Below are 21152 nucleotides of genomic sequence, written 5' to 3'. Positions count from 1 at the left end.
CCCAGCCAGTCCATCTTAAATCACCCTGAAGCTGCTCTGCGTGATGACTGCTGAGCTTTCTGAGATGCCTCACCCCATCCCATGTGAAGTTCGTATAAGCCCTTGGTTTATATTCTATGTCATATCATTTTGAAGTAATTCCAGACAATTTGATGAATATCCTTCTAACTGTTTTCACAAGATCAAAAAGTAGACCTTCATTGTATATGGAGCTTAATTAGCTTTTAAAAGATTCTTTTTAATTTTCATTCTGTTATGATCTTCAGCACACCATAAAATGTAGCCCAACAAGCCATTTCTGTTCAAAGGTAACATTTCTTTGAGGATAATTTTTTAAAATAAACACTTCTGAGATTTTTGTTTATAGTAACAGACTAATGAGACAGTTAGATATTAGCTCATTTACATCACAGAAGAATGCTCTTTTCCATGTGTTAGGATAATTTTGTTGTCTACAGGAATGCTTAGTAGAAAGGAAGTCAGAACAGACCTATAAACTTACCATAAAATTAATAGACTATGACAATTCATTCTAGGAATGTATATACTTTGTAGTAATTGAGTTTTTTAGACTACAGAATACTAATATTTATTAAATATAAACAATCTTAAATGTATTAAAATATTAATACCAAGAATCCAGAAATGCTTATACAAAGCCTGAGTTTTATTTTAATCAAGTTTACAGATGAATAGATATTTAAGCACTTGTTGCATTTGAAGATTTGATTAATGGGACTATTGGATTTACTAGGCAATGGCTTTCTGCTTTTTCTTCAATATGTTATGAAGTGGCAGAAGGATAAAGTTGAAAGATCTCAAATTTAATTAGGATAGTGTTAATGCACGTAGCCGTACTAGTAGGTAAGTAAGTAGATAAGCAATGATTTTTCTTATGTAAAAGGTAAATCCTCTTTGGTATTCCTTTTTCTGATTGTAGCACATAATCAGCTGTTTCTTTGAATTCTTAAGACCTTTTCTGTGGGCTGAATAAAGCATGCTTTTGGAAAGATAAATGTTAATATTAATCTTTTCTTTTAGGTTTTGATTTTGGGGTGCGTCAGAATGGTGAACGGGTTAATCACGTCAACCTCCCCCCTTGGGCACGCAATGATCCTCGTCTTTTCATCCTCATCCATCGGCAGGCTCTAGAGTCTGACTACGTGTCCCAGAACATCTGTCAGTGGATTGACTTAGTGTTTGGGTATAAGCAAAAGGGGAAGGCTTCTGTTCAAGCCATCAATGTTTTTCATCCTGCTGTAAGTGACTCTTTTAAAATAATCTACATTTATATAAGATAGAATCGGAAGACTGTAAGGTTAGCTGTTAGGCTGTTGCTTTAAAATACGCACGTTATCAATGAGAATTGGCAATAACATTAAAGTGTTACTCAGCATTTTTCAGGTTTCATATTTCATCTCTTTGAAAATAAGTTACTATCTGTGTCAGGAGTTCTCTAAAACCACCCACAGGTTTGATGATTCACTAGGCGGATTTAAGGATTCAGCAGCTCAGGTTTATTACAGTGAATGACACAAAGCAAAATCAGCAAAGGCAGAGGTCCCCAGTCTTTTTGGCACCAGCAGACCATTTCATGGAAGATAATTTTTCCACAGACAGGGTTGGGGGGATGGTTTCAGAATGATTCAAGTGCATTACATTTATTGTGCAGTCAAACCTCTCTGCTAATAATCATCTGTATTTGCAGCTGCTCCCCAGCACTAGCATCACCACCTCAGCTCCACCTCAGGTCATCAGGCAGTAGATTCTCATAAGGAGCATGCACCCTAGATCCCTCACATGCGCAGTTCGCAGTAGGGGGTTCACAGTACTATGAGAATCTAGTGCCACGGCTGATCTGACAGGAGGTGGAACTTTTGTGGTGATGCGAGCAATGAGGAGCGGCTGTAAATACAAATGAAGCCTGGCTCAACTCATTCGCAGCCTGCTGCTCACCTCCTGCTGTGTGACCTGGTTCCTAACGGGCCATGGATTGGCACCAGTCCACTGCCTGGGGGTTGGGGACCACAGAGCAAAGGGTAAAGGAGCGTGGGGCAAAGTCTGGGAGAAACCAGGCACATACTTCCAAGTGTCTCCTGGTGAATCACAAAGAACAGACTCACTTCCTCCAGCACCAAGTTGTGATGACATATGTGAAATGTTGTCTACCAGGGAAGCTCATTAGAGACTCGAGTGCTCAGGGATTTTACTGGGTGCTAGTCATGTAGGCACCCTCTGCCTTGCACATACTGAAATTCCAGACTCCCAGAAGGAAAGCAGGTGTTCAGCATAAACTGTACATACTGTCCAGCACAGGAAGCCTCTTTTATCAGTTAGGGAATGTTGGGAACTCTCCTGAAATCCAAGTTCCCAGACACCAGCCAGAGGCTGACCTTGCAAGCGGGCCTTTCCAAGGAGAGCAGTGAAGCTTGCATGTTCACTCTTTTCAGTGCATTATTCTGCATATATGTTCTATTTTTAAATGGCATTATTTTTCCTCATTTCAGAAAAAACTACTTATGCTTTTTAGAAAAATGTATAAAATACAGACTAGGAATAGGAAGAAATTTAAAAATCAACTTTGACATCATCATCCAGAGATAAATATTGAAACCATTTTCCAGACTTTTTTCTATACATATATATATTCCATTTATATAATAATAATATTAATACTATTTGGTAACCTTTTTCTGTCCCGGAACAAGGTAGTCGTAAATATATTCAAGTCATTAGTTATCATTGTACATGATTTTTAATGGCCACTTCCTAGAAGTTGAGCATCTCTAATCCAAAAACCCAAAATCCATAATGCTCCTAAATCAGAAACCTTTTGAGCACCAACATGGCACTCAAAGGAAATGCTCATTGGAGCATTTTGGATTTCAGATTTTCAGATTAGAGATGCTAAACCAGTAAGTATATAATGCAAATATTCCAAAATCCAAAAAAAAAAAAAAAAAAAGTCGGAAATCTGAAACACTTCTAGTGCTAAGCATTTCAGATAAGGAATTCAACCTGTATTCTAAAGTGTGACTATATGATAATTTATTTAACCAGTCTTCTATTTGTGGATATTTAGCCAGGATTTGTTTGCTATTAAAATTAATATTCCTGAGGTTATTTCTTTATGTACATCTTCATTTCCTTAAGACAAATTCCTAGAAGTAGAACCGTTACACTTTCACATGTGCTTTTCAATATTGTTAAATAGACTAAGTTTAAAAAAAAAAAAATCTTATCTGTTCAGGAAACATCTATTTTGCTAGGCTCTGGGATTTAAGGGTATAGGGTGAGCAGGGTTAGGAAAGTTGGGGTAGCTGTGCCTGCCTGGATGTGGTAGTAGAGTCTGAATGAGGCCTCTCAAAGGAAATTCCTCAAAGAGCAGGAGGTAAAAACACAAATTCTGAGGAGAGAGGTATTTCCTGGTACTGCCTAGTGGTTACTCAAAAACAAGTACAACAGATTAACCACTAATCCGCTGCATAAGACATTTAACCTCTTTGTTTTCCTAACTTTAAAATTATTAGGTAGAATTAGATTGCTCTTGGATTTCCCTACCAACTGTAATTTTCTGTGGAGAGTATAACAAATCTACAAGTGCTTATAACAAATACAGCTAAAAGGTACACACAGAACCTACAGTAAAACCCTCCATATCTGAGCTTATTTATGCCAGTGATCCATTCCCAAAAAGTAGTTTTAAAATAAAAATCTCTTTTTTTTTGTTCCATTATTATTTTGATTACCTCTGAGGTAATATAAAATTAAATTCCTTAAGAGATTTACAGTCTAGAAGAGAGAATAAGACAGCTTTCCTGATGACTCTAATAGAAAATAAATGCTGTGGGAACGTTTATTATTTAAAAAGGAGAATAATACAGTTTAATTGGTGAATAATAATTTTATGCATGACAGTAGTATAGTATATAGGGTAGGAAAAGTATCTTGGCCTTCTACCCATCTTAGGTTAATTGGCTGGGGCCTCTGCCAAAAGAAAACAGAAAAGAAAAACAGATTAACAGAAAAAAACATACAAATTTATTTAATACAAGTTTTATGTCACATGGGAAGCTTCCTAAGGAAATAAAGCCCCCAAGAAGTGGTTAAACCTGAGTGTTTTTATGCTAGATTTGATGAAGTCTGAAGTGTCATGGAGAAATATGATAGGACAAAGGAGTGTGAGCTAAGTGTAATCACCTGGGGGAAACAGCAAACCCTGTTTGCTCAGATTCCTCTCTGTGTCCCTTTGTCTTCAGAAATAAGGATGCCCCTTTCCTGTAGGTATAGGGGAGGCACCTCTCCATTATGACCTGCTTCAGGGAAAGGTCAAAAAGTCCTTCCCGCACATGCTGTTCATCAGATTCCTTCAACTTAAAATAGTCAATATGCCAATGTGCTGTATTTTGGGGTAGCATGTCCTAAACCCCATCAAATATAAAGTAAAGGCAAAGCTTCAGGTATAGTTTTCTTGCTTCATTTACATTTGATCCTAAAATGCAACTTTTAAAGCAATTAGGAATTTTGACGTTAACCTCAGTGTACTCTGTGCCTATAATCCTGCACCATCTTTTCAGCTATTCTTGTATAAAATTCACATTAAGAGTATCCAAAGACTAAATATACAAGATAATTCTCATCTGAATGGAATTTTCACTTCTTTGGGACTTTAGTACTTTTAAAAAGATAGAGTTTATGCCATTGTTCTTAAGATTTTAATAAAATTCAGTTCATGAGGCAAACAAAGTAGTGATTAAGTACACAGTCTCTGAATTAAGAATTGAGTTAAAAAAGGCATGTAGAAATGCCTTTTGACCTTAATTTATCATTCACTAATAAACAGAAACTGATATCACAGAATATAAAGAGGCCATATTTAAAAATAATTTTTTTAATTTCAAACTATTATAGGGGTACAAATGTTTTTGGTTATACAGATCATTTTTGTAATGCTTGAGTCAGAGTTAAAAGTGTGCCTGTCACCTAGATAGTGTTCATTGTACCCATTAGGTAGTTTTTGCACATCCCCTCCGCACCCCCTGGTTGATTTCCTTTGAGATGTACTTCCCTCTATGCACATGTGTGTTCATCAGTTCCAATTTAATGGTGAGACGTGGTATTTGTTTTTCCATTTTTTAGATACTTAGGAGAATGACCTCCATTTCCATCCAAATTGTTGCAAAAAGCATTAAGTCATCCTTCCTCATGGCTGAGTAGTACCCCATGATATATACATATACCAAATTTTGTTAATTCACTCATGAATTGATGGGCACTTGGGTTGAGTCCACATCTTTCAAGTGTGAATTGTGCTACAATAAACATTCGAGTGCAGGTGTCTTTTTGACAAAATGACTTCTTTTCCTTGGGGTAAATACCTAGTAGCGGGATTGCTAGATCAAATGGTATGTCTACTTTTAGTTTGTTGCAGAATCTCCATACTGTTTTCCATAGAGGTTGTACTAATTTGCAGTCCCACCAACAGTGTTTAAGCGTTCATTTCTCTCTGCATCCACGCCAGCATCTATAATTTTTGAACTTTTTAATAAAAGCCATTCTAACAGGGGTACAGTGTTATCTCATTGTGGTTTTGATTTGCATTTCCCTGATGATTAGTGATGTTGAGTATTGTTTCATATGTTTATTGACCATTTATCTACCTGCTTTTGAAAAGCTTCTGTTCATGTCTTTTGCCCACTTTTTAATGGGGTTGTTTGATTTTTTTTCTTCCTGATTTGCTTGAGTTCTTGTAGATTCTGATTATTAGTCCTTTATTGGATATGTAGCTTGAGGAAAGAAATCACAGATGATACAAACAAGTGGAAAAACATGTCATGCTTGTGGATCGATAGAATTGACATTGTTAAAATGTCCATACTACCCAAAGTGATCTGCAGATTCAATGCAATCTCCATCAAAATACCAATGTCATATTTCACAGATCTAGAAAAAATAATTCTATGCTTCATGTGGAGCCAAAAAAGAATCTGAATAGCAAAGCAATTTTAAGAAAAAGAACAAATCAGGAGGCATCACATTACCAGACTTCAAACTATACTGTAAGCCTATAGTAACCAAAACAGCATGGTATTGGCACAAAAATAGAGACATAGACCAATGCAACCAAACAGAAAACCCAGATGTAAAACCATCCATATGCAGCCAGCTGATCTTTGACAAAGCAGACTACAATATACACTGGGGAAAATAATTCTTATTAAATATAAATGGTGCTGGGATAACTGGATAGCCACATGCAGAAAAATGAAACAGGATTCATCTCTCTCACCACCCACAAAAATTAACTCAAGATGGATAAAGGACTTAAATGTAAGACACAAAACCGTAGGAATTCTAGAAGAAAATGTTGGAAAAACTCTTCTAGATTCCAGGCTAGGCAAAGAATTTATGAAGAAAACCCCAATGGCAATCACAGCAACAACAAAAATAAATAAATGGGACTTGATTGAATTAAAAATCTTCTGCACAGCCAAGGAAATAATTAACAGAGCAAACAGACAATCTATACAATGGGAGAAAAATAAACTTTAAAAGAATTCTGGCTATAGGATTATACCAATCAGCATTTGATTTTTGTTTTAGTACATTAAGTCAAATAGCCATTACAAATGCCCTGCTTAGATGTGCATCTGTAACAAATATTTGACCCCTGGTGCTAGGAGTGATGGTGAGGGGAATAGTGTTGAAGATTATTTAACTTGTGAAGTATCTTTGAAATTTTATTTTTTCACTTATAGAAATGTTATATCTAGATATGTAAATGAAAGTTGCTGTGACTGATTAAATGCCAAAAGCTAAACTGTTCAAATAGGTATGCACAAAATATGGCCTATCTGTACTCAGCTACTGACTGCTAGCTTTAGAAATAAACAAGTAAATGCATATTGCTCTCTATCTGATTTTAAGGGATGACAACACTAAGAAGAAACAGGTAATAATACCCTTTACATTAAAAAGCTTGTAATTTTCATTGCTACTCTTTCGGAATCATTTATAATTTTCTTTAGAACCTAAGTAATGTTCTCTTGAACTACCTACCAGCATTGTTTTTTAACTTCATTTTGCCTTTTCCTATATATCTCTTTGGACAAGCAACTTCTTCGATAACTTGGTATTATGCATGAAGTCATACATATTCTCAGGTCTTAAATTAGAAAGGACTTTTATAAATGTACCTAATTAAAACCAATTGTCAAGATACACTATTTTTGTTCACCCATTCAGAAACATTGATTCCTTGTATTCTGATCTCAGACCATTAATGATCAAAAACAATTTTAAATCATTTCCTTTTGAAATAGAGAGGAGTGAACCATTGGCTAGAAAAGAAAAGAAAGTATTGTTTTTCCCTTTGGTATTATTGCCAAATCTTGCCATATGCTACATGTCTCTTGTTCTTTTCCTCTTGTACTGTATAGACATATTTTGGAATGGATGTCTCTGCAGTTGAAGATCCAGTTCAGAGACGGGCACTGGAGACCATGATAAAGACCTATGGGCAGACTCCTCGCCAGCTGTTCCACACAGCTCATGCAAGCAGACCTGGAGCCAAGCTCAACATCGAAGGAGAGCTTCCGGCCGCTGTGGGGTTGTTAGTGCAGTTTGCTTTCAGAGAGACTCGAGAACAGGTCAAAGAAATCACCTATCCGGTATGTCATTTGGATTTCAATAGAATTCAGCAAAACCTGATTAGACTTCTGCAATGCCAGGCCCTCTTCTAGGCTCTCTAGGGACACAGAAATGAATAGCACGGTCCTGGCCTAAAGCTGTGCACCAGCCAGCGCAAGACAGGTGCAGGCAGCAAAAGCAATATCCTGTGCGAGATAAATGCTGTGTTAGGGATATGAGGAGAGTGCTTTGGGGAGCTCAAAGGAAAAGCAAATTGATTGTGTCAGACAGACTCCCTTAGAGAGCAGAGAGAAGGGTCATTACCAGGGAAAGCTTCCCAAGGTAGTGACATAACAGGATTTTGCTAACAAGAGGGGAGGACTAGAGAGCAGCTGAAGCATGGGTATGCCAGTGTACACGTGCGTAGCAGGGGCCTGGTTATCATCTGCAACCAAAAGGACTGACCAGCGGCATGGATGTTCTGGTTTACACTTACGGGGAAACTGTACACATTTTTCTTTGGCCTCTCCAGATTGTAATCGTAAAAAGTATTGTCTCTAAAAATAGGAAATAGGTATAATTTTTACTTTGAAATAGAAAAATAAAGCAAGCAAGCCTTAAAAGTAAAATGGATTTTAATCTTCAACTCAGTTCTTCATTATAAAAGTAGCATAAGATGATAAAATGTGAATTGTAAAGTATTATAAGAGTTTGCAGAAAGAAATTAAAAAAAAAAATGACATGGTAAAGAAAAGAGGTTGTGAAGAACCTTAAATGAAATACAGCAGTGTATCTCAAACTGCAGTAACCTGTGATCCATTTTAAGAGGAAAGGTTTTCACCGACCTTGTTTTGACAGTTTTTCCTTGTAATAATACTACTTTATGTCAGACAGAACACTACATGAAAATTCTGTATGCTCATAGTTCACATATGTCAAATTTACATGTTAAATACAAATAAAACTTATTCAACCAGTAAAATTTAATTTTAAAATATTAATATGATAGACAATGTTGTTTTACTAAAACCAAGTCACCAATATTGAGTTTCATACTAGAAAGCTATATTTTTGATTTTGTGTTTATGATGCCTCACAAATCATTTTAGTCACTGTCATTACCAGGGTTACTATTTTTAACTACAATCTGTTACTTTAATATATCAAAGTAATTTTATAGTACATCTCTGAAAATTAGTAAGTGCTATTTAATTTACTACTATACTTATTGCTCATTTTAAGTTGGCATATTATATATTATAAAAAGGCTCACAGTGGAAATGTCATCCCAACCGGTCTCATTCCCACCTCAGGACCTTTGCACTGTTCCTCCACCTGGAATAGCCTGTCCCCAGCTATAGCCCCAGTTGGCTCACTCATTTCATTCAGGTCTCTGCACAGACATTTCCTCAGAGTCTTGCCTGAGCCCCATTTAAATGCTTTTCGTGCAGCTCCGATTATATCTAGATCTGATTATATCTAAAACAGCAGTTCCATCATTCTCAGTCCTCTTCCCCGTCTTCATTTTGCTTCATATAGCATTTCCGCCACCTGACATATTGCATATGTATTTGTTTAGTTACTTATCTAGCTCTCCCATCCGAGCTAGAGTGGTGACTCCATGGAGACAAGGACTTTGTCTTTTTCATCACTGTGTCTCCAGTTCCTAGGACAGTGCCTGACATGTAGTGAACACTCACTATTTCCTAAATTAATGTCTTCTCAAGCACAAGTTCTTTAAAGTTTGGCTTGCTACATGTCTGTGTGACGTGTAATGACATTATGCCGCTACTTTTTATTTGAACCACCATGAAGCCTTCCACACAGTACTGCTCCTTGACTGCTTGGGCCTTCACTTTGACATCTACACAAAGTGCAAATGCTGGCCCTGAAGCTGAGCCCCAGTCCTCAGTTATAAACAGGTCATCTGGATGACACAGATATGCTTGTGTGAACTGCAGTTCATCACTGAAGTTTAAAACAATCAGAGCTGTATGGAAAGCATTTAAATAAAGCACTGTTCTTTTCTGCATACTATGATGTAAAACAGTTGCCATTGTATCTTTGTGAGTAATTGAAAAACTAAAACTTTACACTCTGCAATTTACATAAAAGGAATTTTCTGGCAAAGAATTGTGAATGATATAACTATAGCTCAGCACACATGTTTTTCTCTACTTTAACACTGATAGACAAAATTTTCGAAAAAGCTAGTTTTCAAAATATCTGATCCTAACCTCTCTGTCCCCACTTTAGCATTCCTGAAGCTCTTCAGCTTTTCTAGAGATACTCATTTTTTTAGACTCTGATATCATTTAAGACTGTATATTAACATATGTCCCCTAAACAATCTGACAGAATTATTAGAGGCCCTAAAGCGGCATAAATTTTTAAAAGATACAATGTAGGCCAGTGATGCCTTTTTTCCATTCATTGAAAAATAACATAAGCAAATTTCACTGAAAACCATTAGGTTTTTTTTTGTGGAACTGACTGAAAATTGCTTAGTATATTATTTTTATTACATTTATGTAGCATTTCCCCTGAAGAGTTAAAATGATTAAACTTTTAAATGTCTGAAAGAGGGAAAAATCCATTTAAAAAGAAGAGATTCATAGAGGATAAAACAGTGAAAAGAGAACAAAAAGAATAGAACTGTTGGGAGAAACTCCTAAAAAGGACATGGTTTCTTCTCTGCTTGATTTCAAAATTTCTTGGTAATTATTTTTATTTGAGGTAGAGGAAACTTTGATTACTGTTCATGGGCAGGCACGTGGTGTCACTCTACAGAGTCTTCCCTCAGTTTTATGTACCCAAAGCCCACTGTTCGAGCTCCTCCTCTTTTGTTTTTCACTGACAATTCCTTCTTATGTCTTTTCTTCTCTAGTACCTACTAGTATTTTCTAGAGATGCTCTAGTCCTCTCAATACTCCATAGTTAAATACTTTTCAGTTCATTCATGAAACATCTCTTAGGAGCCTACTATATTCCAGGCACACAGACAAATCAGAGGTGTTCCCTGACCTCAGTCATAGTTGAGTGAGGTTTTCTGTACGGCGTGTGGCATGTGGCTTGGCACACTGCCAAATTACAATCCTCCTGTAGGTGTCAACTTTAAGTATTTCAGCTGGATTGAAAGAAATACACTTAAATTCTTTTTTCTTTCTGCTCACGTTTCAAGGAATTTTGAAATATTAGCCAGACACTTTAATGCAAGTTAGGCCAGAGCCACCGAATAAAAATCAAATAAGGAGCACATATTTCTATATGCTAAGCACAGGGAAATAAAAAAGCATAAGAGAATTCTTGCCCTCAAAGAACTTATAATTTATATTACTTTCTCTTCCTTTGCTTAGAATTTAAATTAGAAGTAATTCTGTATCACCCCCCTTTTTAAAAATCATACTGTTTACTTTTCTTGGTTTTAGAGTCCATTGTCATGGATAAAAGGCTTGAAATGGGGAGAGTATGTGGGTTCCCCAAGTGCTCCAGTACCTGTGGTCTGCTTCAGCCAGCCCCATGGAGAAAGATTTGGTTCTCTCCAGGCTCTGCCCACCAGAGCAATCTGTGGTTTGTCCCGAAATTTCTGTCTTCTGATGACATACAGCAAGGAGCAAGGTAAAATAAAACATGACGAAAATCATTCTGGATATATCTTTCATAAGATTTGAATGTTTCCTGCTCATCTGTGCTGTCATTTTGTTTTACTTCTAAATTTGTCTGAGTCCTTGGTGAGAAACTCTGCTCAAATTTGTGGCTATTTAGTGCAAGGTAGGAATGAAAACATACCACATGAAAAAAAATGAGAATTAAGTGCAGTGCTGTTTGAAATGAGAGAAGGAGTTTGAAGGAGTCAAGAATGAATGGTTATGTTCACAAGATGAAAACATTATTAATTTGATGTAAATGTATACTTTGAGGCTCTTGAACCCCAGAAAAGACAGATATATTTGAACAAAAAATCTAATACTTAAGAAGATACGGTCATGGAGCCAGGCGTGGTGGTGTGTGCCTGTAGTACCAGCTAGTTGGGAGGCTGAGGTGGGAGGATCGCTTGAGCCCAAGAGTGTGAGGCTGTAGTGAGCTACGATTGCGCCACTGCGCTCCGACATGGGCAGCAGAGTGAGACCCTATCTCTTTAAAAAAAAAAAAAAAAAAAAGGAAGAGGGAGATATAGTCATTGATTTAAACAAACAAACAAACCAAACAAGGGAGTCAAGTAGACGTGCAAATAGGTTTTAAAAACATACACCCTTGAAAAGCAATCTTCTGACTCCTCATGCAGGACTCACTAAAAGCCACATGGGGAAAAGTGCTGGGCAGTCAAGGCCTCTTCGTATTTCTAAATGTCAAGTAGACCCTGAAAAACTAGAGACATTTTCCACTTCAGTAATCCCTCAGCCCTTCCAAATTAACCATTTCCCTGGATGCAAAAGAACTCTCCCTACTTACTAGGCATGGACTTAGGGCACTAACATGAATGACTGAGGGCACTCCTGTGTTCGTACCAGGCTGTCTGCAGCTGTGCCTGAAAGCTGACTTGTGGACCAGATGCCTCGTAGTCAGCACTGTTAGCATTTATCATCACCTTCTGTGTACTGTGCTCCTCGGAGTCCATATATAGCCTTCCACCTGCAATGCAATGCCAGCGTGCCAGCGCCCCGGCCAAACATCAGTCACTTAAAGAAATCAAGTTTACTGGCCAGGCCACAGTTCTTTTAGGCGCATTCTTACTTCTATCATTAAATGAATAATTGTTTGTATAGTTGTCAGGAATAATGCATACATTTAAGTTTAGAGAGTTAGTAGGATAAGGTCAATCTGTTTAATCATAATTATTGTGATATCAGGTTATTGCAATTAGTGATGAGGTGGACCGCACCTCATAATTTACCACCAATAATACTTGAAGTACCAAAATGTGTGAATGATTTACTTTGTAAAACAATTAATTAGGATACATGAAAGTTTATTGAGCAAAAGGGAAAGGGCTGGTATTATCACTTAGCATTGTGGAACTTAAATACGTCAAGTATAATTCTCAGCCTATCTTATTTGTGCCGCTACAGTCACAAGCCCTTAGTGTGCCCTTCATAGCTGTGTTCCTTCAAATTACACTTTACTTCCTCTCAGAATGTGTTTGGGATTTGTCAGGGTCTGGGTATGTCCAGAGAAGTTAACGTGACAGCTTCAGTCGTGGCCTCAGGGGGCACAGTGCATCCTGGCTCTGCCGCTTACTAGCTGGGCAGAAACTGGGCTTGGCGAAGCCTGGTGTTTGATCTATAAAATAGGTATAACGAAAGGATTCACCTCACAAGGTAATCTACTGTAAGGATTCAATGAAATAATGTATGAGAATGATTAGCACAGTGCCCGGTTCATTCCAAGTGCTCAATAAGTGTTTATTGGACTATAAACGTCCTGGGGCCTGGGACGATGTCAGTATTTACTGTGTAGACCCAGCACTAACAGTCCACACAGGCATTCCAGAGAAGTGTTTACGAGTAAGTGGAATTTGCAAGGAAAGTTCCACTTGTTAACAGCTGGAATGTGTTGAGCACTGTCATATAAAATAACTGTGGTTTTGCTCTGTTGTACGTGTAGGTACAACAATGTTAACAACCACACTGAGATGGTTTTAATGACTTTAAGCCCAATGTAAACCAATTACTTGAGAATTGACTGTGCCTCAGAATTGCTTGAGGTGCCTTTTTTTTTTTCAAAATATGCTTGCTTGGGTCCCACTAGAGACACACTGCATCAGAATCTCTGGGGCTGGAGTCCAAGCCTACAAATGCCGAAGATCAATTTTCTTGCAAGCTCCTGTTTAAGATCCACTGTTCTAATAGGTAAAGGAGAAGTTTCTTTTTCTGAAAGAAAAAAAAAAAAAGATACTGCATCTTGCATTACTGGAATCAGAAATGTGGGTTACGGAACACCTGCTACTTGCCAGATACTATGGTAGATTTGGACAGGTCTCAAGACTCAGCATATGTGGTTCCTTACCCTAGCAGCGTATACTTAGAGGAGCTTATATGTAGTATTTCCTCATTCCTTTGTTGCCAATGTTGTCAACATTTGGTGTTTTACTCAACCAAATAAAAAGAAATCTGTGAATTACATTTTCAGTGTGCCATTGATTCATTCTAGAAACATTTATTTGTTATACTCTTCTCTATGCTGGATATTCTGGTAGGTACAGGAATAAATAAAACACACTCTCTCTCCTTTAAGAACTTAAAACATTGCAGGTTTCAAGGGCAGTACCATTTACAGCATTTATGCTGCATTTAGCTATATTCAGCATAGATTATGAATAGTACTGGGAAAGGATGTCAAAATTTCCAAAGCTTTCTGTGTGAAAAGGACATAACACACTATGTTGTAAAAAAGAGAGAGAGAAGAACATAAACTCCTTGCATGAAGGTCTACCGTCCACAGTCCTGAAGTTGGCAGGATCAAATTATTCCTTCTCAGGGTAGTGTTGCTTCTACTCTAGCAGCGTTCTCTTTCTAGTATTAGTAGTTGTCCGTACTGGTTATTCAGCACTGGGTATCTAGAAAGTTACTTAAACAGTATCTAGTTCATATTTATTTTTAAAAAGGTGTCTCAGAACTTGAATAGAGTAAGCTTGACTATCATTGTCTATTATAAAAATTTCATAACAGAAATTTTAGTTCTAAATCAAATAAATCCCCACCAAAACAACCCAAGTGAAAAAGAATATAATTCCACTCTTAGAATTGTATCATCATTAATGAACAAAACTAAAATAAATCTTTCCATCTTAGGGATATAAAGATGGCTTTGCACCAAATGATATGTTCTGCTAAGTAAATTCAGGCTTTAATCTGGAATTTTTTGGCTGTCATGTAACAGTTGAGCAGTAACCATCTTTTATTTCTCCTTCTCCTTAAGGTGTAAGAAGCATGAACAGTACTGACATTCAGTGGTCAGCCATCCTGAGCTGGGGTTATGCTGATAACATTTTAAGGTTGAAGAGTAAACAAAGTGAGCCTCCAATAAATTTTATACAAAGTTCACAACAGTACCAGGTAAATTTTTTGTGTCATCTTTATAATAATTAAATATAATGTGTTAAAAAGGGGTCAGACTGATAGCAGCTGGTTTTTAATATCCTGCAATGAGTCCAGTCAAGAAGCTGATGTTTATAGTACTACAGACTTCCTAACTACTGCTGTTCTGACTTGTGTCTTCCAAATTTGTTTTCTGTCCATTTTCTCACTGAGAGAATATGGTCATAATCTCCTGCTCAGCATCAGGGAAGGACACAGTGTTTAAACAAAACCAGCATTGCTTTCTTCTCAGTGTTCCCTCACCTTTGTCACTAGGTCATTTTCTGTAGCCACAGTGCCATCTTTTATACCCGATTTTTCCTAAGTGGGTTGGGTGTTCAGGCATCATGATGCCATTGGGCCTATTTATTTATTTACTAACTATAGTTAGTAAACTACAGTTATTTACTAACTGTAGTCTTTGGCAAGTAACTTAACCTTTCCAAACTTGTTTCTTTCCTCCTCTTTAAAACTGAGATAATACTACTCACACAACTCTCTCAGAAAGCTGTTGTAAAAATGTTTCTGGTGTTTGTGAAAGAAACTTGTAAGCTATAAAACACCACTGCCACACTGTTACAGACTGAATTGTATGCACAGCCTTCCTTCTTTGACTGTCTTGCCGTGGGAAGTTCTCTTACCATTTCCATTACCTGCATAACACCCACTGCTTTTTCCGTGTATCCTAAAATGTGTCCCATTCCCTGAGCTCTTTAAAAATGGAGTAAGCTACTTTGGGGGAATTTTGGGCAGTGAAAGCAAGGGGAACAATGACTTGTATGCATAACTTTCAATATTCCTGACATTACCAGGAAACTGACAGAAGTAAGAATAATGAGACAGTGAAAAACAACCTTATTAGAAATTTTAACAAGAATTTTTTTAGTTTTGAAACATATCAACCCTGCGTTAATCAGAGCATTTTTATGCAAACAGAAATATATATCCAAACACAAACTATAACCATAAATCATGGCAAAGCCAGCAGTATAACTAAATTGGAAATGAGTCTACAAAATAAATGAAAACACAAAAACATGGGATCAGTATGTTCCTTAGTGTATCCTTTTTTGGGATTGTTATAAATTGGGGGGAAAAAGAGAAATATGTGCAGTGAGAGTTAGATATATAATACATTTTACCTTCAAAATATAATAACACAAATAGATTTATGAGCAGATATAGCTCACTGTTGTTGTCAATAATCTGGATTTACAAACATCTTAACTTTCCAATGAAAAGTGATGTAAAAGAAAAGAAATTCTCATCAGCATTAATTGAATGACAAAGCAGTGTTAAAGATACACCCTACTGTAAGCTTTCAATCAAGATCTTTTTTCCTCCCATTATTAGGCTTTCCTTGCATTTGTTTGAGAGTTGGCTGTGACTGATTAAACTTACTAAATAGACATGGTGTGAGGAGAGGACAAAGATGGAAAATTACTTTAAGAAGCTTTTCAGTTCATTAATATATTTTCTCCAGTACAAAGACAAGCATTTAGTCAAATTGTTTTTGCCAAGTAAATTAACTATTAATAGTAATTTAGCAGATCCAAAGCTTGATTAAAGTTGTTTTAAGTAAAGTTCTTATTTTTATTTTTTTCCAGCTTTATTGGGCTATAATTGACAAAATTGTATATATTTAAGGTATACAATGTGATGTTTTAATATACATATACATTGTGAAATGATTACTACAATCAGGCTAATTAATGTAGCCATCATCTCACATAGTTAACTATTTTTTGTGTGGCTGATGAAGATATTTAAGATTTACTCTCTTAGTTTATTCTCTTAAATTTACTCTCAAGAATACAATACAATATTATTAACAATAATCACCATGTTATACATCAGAGCTTTAGAACTTACTCATCTAGTATAACTGAAACTCTTGTACCCTTTGACCATCTCTGCATTCTACACACATCGCCACCACCCCCAGCTCTGGCAACTGCTGTGCTACTCTCTGCTTCTGTACTTTGACTTTTTTAGATTCCACATATGAGTAGGATCATGCAGTGTTTGTCTTCTGTGCATGGCTTATTTTACTCAACACCGTGTCCTCTGGGGTTATTCATGTTATCACAAATGACAGGATTTCCATCTTTTTAAAGGCTGAAATATGTTTCATGATGTGTATATATCTATCTATGTGTGTGTGTATATATATATATATATATATCTCTACATATATATAATGCATAAGGATTTAAGCATTGCAAAATTATTTTTATCATAATAGATAAAATAAAGATGAAAGAATACTCTCATAAGTCCTTTTCGCAAAACAAGATGCTCCAGATTTTTGTAGCAAAATACTGTGTGATAAACTACTTCTAGTCAAATGACTAACTGGATGAGAATACCATAGTTCATTTTCATCCTTAGATATGTTTCTAAGGATACATCTTTGTTCATTCTTTAATTTGCGAAAATTCAGCTAGGATATTATTTTATGAAGGCTAACACTCTGAGATTTCACTTATATGATCAATTTCATCATCATCATTAGAGTCTAGAGTCCTGATGGCTCTTCATCTTCTGACTAGCTCAGAATTTTTAAACATCTTCCTCTGTCAGTTTTCTTCCTTTGTTATTATTGGTAGACAGTGAACAATTCTGAATTCTCAACTGTATTCCATGCAAGCTAAAAGCAGACTGCAGAAATTATGTCTGCTATTGTCTTGTATACTTTCTTGAAGGATGACACCATACTTTGGACAATACAATAAGAAAACCAAAAGATGACAATTTATTTCACATATTATATTACCCTTTCAAGAGACTCTATCATTCTCCCATTTTCTTAATGTTTTTTTTTGTTTTTTGCATAGTAGGGAATAGTCGATGTTTAGTGATGAAATAATTCCTAGAATGATGAAATAACAAAATGTTTCAAGACATAGAAAAAATAAGATCATTAAAATCTTATAATGTGGCCGGGTGCAGTGGCTCATGCCTGTAATCCTAGCACCTGGGAGACTGAGGCGGGAGGACTGCTTGAGCTCAGAAGTTTGAGACCAGCCTGAGGAAGAGCGAGACCCCATCTCTATTAAAATTAGAAAAAAATTAGCCAGACGTAGTGGCACACACCAAGGCAGAAGGATCACTTGAGCCCAGGACTTTGAGGTTGCTGTGAGCTAGGCTGACGCCACGGCACTTGCCCCAGGCAACAGAGTGAGACTCTGTCTCAAGAAAAAAAAAAAACAAAAACAAAAATCTTATAATGTGTTTTAAGTTTATAAAAGGTTCAGTGGATCCATATGGTAATTATAAGAAAAAAATGAGTTTTATTTTCTATATTTTTAAAAAGTTATTTTCTTTTTGTTCTTTGGAAGACCTCTAAGAAAAAATAAAAGTTATGAAGTATCCGTCCTTACAAATAGAATACTAAGGAAAGACACTGAAAAATAAAATTGGATCCAGTGGACCCTGATTGTATACTGAGAGTTAAGTTAAGAAGAATTAGGATCAAAGAAAGTTATTTTCTAAGGTAGAGGAGACTTGAACACATTTGAAGTCCAGGAGAAGAAGCCAGCAAAAGACAGTGTGAAACTATAAGAGAGGACAAGGGTTCTGAGGAACCCCTGGGATGGGGACAGGGCTGGCCTTGGAAACAGACACCTCCTCTGAACGAGAAGACTGGGAGACACGTTGAGGCGCGGAGGAAGAGGGCTGTGGCTGAGGACCTCATCTTAGTGTGGTGTGGAGAGGTGACGCTGCACAAGCACCAGGGCAGCAGAGCAGGTGGGGACAGCTGCTGTGGGTGTGGCACTGGGCGGGGGTCACCTAACGCTGAAAGACGACCTGTCAGGCCACACAGAAAATTGCCCCAAACCTGAATGGTACCTCCATGGTTAAGACTGAAGGATTTTGTACCAAAAGAGTAATCCCAGCGTTTACACTCACATTTATCTTTCCTTCTTCTGCTTAACAATCTTTAGAACTATTAGAAGAAATATCTCTATATGTACTCTGTTTCCCCATCAAAGACATAAAAAGAAAAAAAGAAATAAAAGTAAAAAGCAGATAAATGTGTAACCTTAGATCTAATTGATCCTGAATTATAATTTCTAAGGAAGAAATGAATATATATATATATGAGTGTGTGTGTGTGTGTCTGTGTGTGTAAAATCATAGACTATGCATTATAATACATTTTTACTTGGAAACAACTTTTAGGCATTTGGATTACAGTTGCAGAATCTTATTATATCTGGTACCTTTCTAATCATTTTAAGTGCAATGTTTACCTGAAACTTTGAGATTTTTAAAAATAGTTGCCAGAAAAGTAGAAGCATTTCTTGTGCTTTTAAAACATGGTAATCTTTGATTTGTCTTTTTTCAAAGGTGACTAGCTGTGCTTGGGTGCCTGACAGTTGCCAGCTGTTTACTGGAAGCAAATGTGGTGTCATCACAGCCTACACGAACAGATTTACAAGCAGCACGGTAGGTCCTGGGCTCTCTGTGTGGGTGGTTTGGGATTTTTGTCAATGAGAAGAAGAAAACCTCTATGAAGCATAAGATTAACTTGAAATGTTTGTACTTTGATCTTTTCCCCACAGTAGCTCTTAAAATGTTGAACAGCCACATATTTAACTCTTCAGGTTTTATTAGGATCATGAAAATTTTTGAAAACAATTATAAAGGTCTATTTTTTAGTTTTGGAGGCAGTATTTTGAGTTATGATCTGTTTTGTATTTAAGCTTTTTAATGACATTTTGATGCCTGCCTATATTCTTGGAATCAACCTGAATCTTAGGCGTATGATACAAGATTCTATCAAATTTGATGGCTTAGAAACCCTATCGTTCAATATTCCTGTACTTTCTAGGTAAATTAAATGGCAGCAAAATCCAAGTAGCCTATCTTGATTTCTACCACTTACTGGAAGAAATTATTTTTTAGCCGTTCACTGAACTTCTAGGATTTTGGAGTTATGTCATACAACAGTCTAGTGAAGAAAAGAAGACACATTGTGCAGTGCTTCTTTTAATTTACTGTTCTTCCCTTCTCAAATCAACCACCTGGAATCGACTGCCTGTTGTGCGGTTGAAGATAAGTGGCAAGTTTAGGGTGATAACTTAGTCATCATCATTCTAATCTAGAATTTTCTCTCTGCTTTTTTTAGTTATAATTTTCTTCATGATATTATTAAATATACTTTACTGGGTGAAAATCTATATTCCTGGCATTGGGTGACTCCCAGGTTCTTCTTACTTTTCTATCAAACTTACTTCCTTTTGAACCCATTTTAAGATTCTTTTGCCATGGTCCCTGGGCTATAAATGTGACCATAATACTGTTTCTGTCTCTTAGCCTAGGGACGCATTAAAATGGTGTAAGCAGGAGTGATATGATCCAATCAGCACTTGAAGAAGGCCAATGTAGCACTTGCAAGGAGAAATGCCTCCAGGGCATGGGACTGGGGCCCAGGATACCCGTGAGAAGGCTCTTACTGAGCAATGGGTTCGCTGTCTGACACATGTAGAAGCCAACACCATGGCACCAGCTTTTGAGAAATAAAGGGCTCTGTGGCAGGTCGACTGGCAAGTAGACAGGCGGCAACACTCAAATCTATCTCCCCAAGCTGGAGTCTAGAGGACAGGTTTTATAGGCAGAGTTACTATGGGAGAGATGAGAAAACGCCATGAGGTATGATCTAATTGGATCGTGCAAAGGGGTGGTGATGAGTCTTTGGCTCCTAAGTTCACATTGCAACAAAACAAGGCACCACTTGATTCTTAATTCAGTCCCTGTTCCTCTGAGTACTTAGGTTCTGCCTGTGGCTGATTTTTTCTTCCCTGCGGGCCCTGGGGTCACAAGTCAGGCACGCTTGGTTCATCTGGCCACGCTCACGTTACACGACCTGTGAGCTGGAAATCTGTTGTGCAAAAAAACAACTCATCATTGTGTTGCATTTTGTTATATTTTGTTACTAACAAAGTTGAACCAGACTGAACTGGTTCCTGTGGTTACAAGGCTGCTGCAGTGATCCAGACAGGAAGCATGCAGGATGCTTTGAAGGGCAGGGTAAGGAGGCAGGTGTGTGCAGATTATTGCAGGACGGTGGAGTGTATGCTCTAGGAAAAGCACACGCACAGGTTAGAGGAGCAGAGAAGAGGGGCCAACCAGATGTCAGGGAGCCTGAAACGTTCCACTTGAGGTGGATCTTAAAGGATCATTTTACAAGTAGAATAAAGAGGAAAGAACATTTTAGGCAGAGGAAACAGTTTATACGACAGCCTATAATCAAAACCATGGTAATTTGAGGGGGTGGCAAATAGTTTTATGTGTAAAGTGTAACCTGTGGGGAAAGAATGGCATAAACAGGGTAGGAAAAGTAGACGAAGGCCAAGGGTAAGGTTCTTATGTACCATAATAAAAAGATTGCTAATACACTGTCAAGAACTGTAAAATTATTAATATTACTGACCCGCTAGT

The 21152-nt window shown here is 37.0% G+C and overlaps 1 protein-coding gene across 1 annotated transcript in view; it reads left to right on the top strand.

The window, feature by feature from the left end:
* The window catches only part of LYST (lysosomal trafficking regulator), a 162987-nt gene that overhangs the window by 129394 nt on the left and 12441 nt on the right, over positions 1 to 21152 (top strand). Inside the window, exons 44-48 of the mRNA XM_069484565.1 lie at positions 1042 to 1259; positions 7440 to 7670; positions 11058 to 11247; positions 14548 to 14684; positions 19059 to 19157. Coding sequence (XP_069340666.1) covers positions 1042 to 1259; positions 7440 to 7670; positions 11058 to 11247; positions 14548 to 14684; positions 19059 to 19157 — 875 coding nt within the window. The remainder of the gene's footprint in view (positions 1 to 1041; positions 1260 to 7439; positions 7671 to 11057; positions 11248 to 14547; positions 14685 to 19058; positions 19158 to 21152) is intronic.

This window comes from Eulemur rufifrons, chromosome 11 (genome assembly GCF_041146395.1).
Source record: "Eulemur rufifrons isolate Redbay chromosome 11, OSU_ERuf_1, whole genome shotgun sequence".
NCBI classification, from domain to species: domain Eukaryota; kingdom Metazoa; phylum Chordata; class Mammalia; order Primates; family Lemuridae; genus Eulemur; species Eulemur rufifrons.
This window is presented reverse-complemented; position numbering and strand designations above follow the sequence as displayed.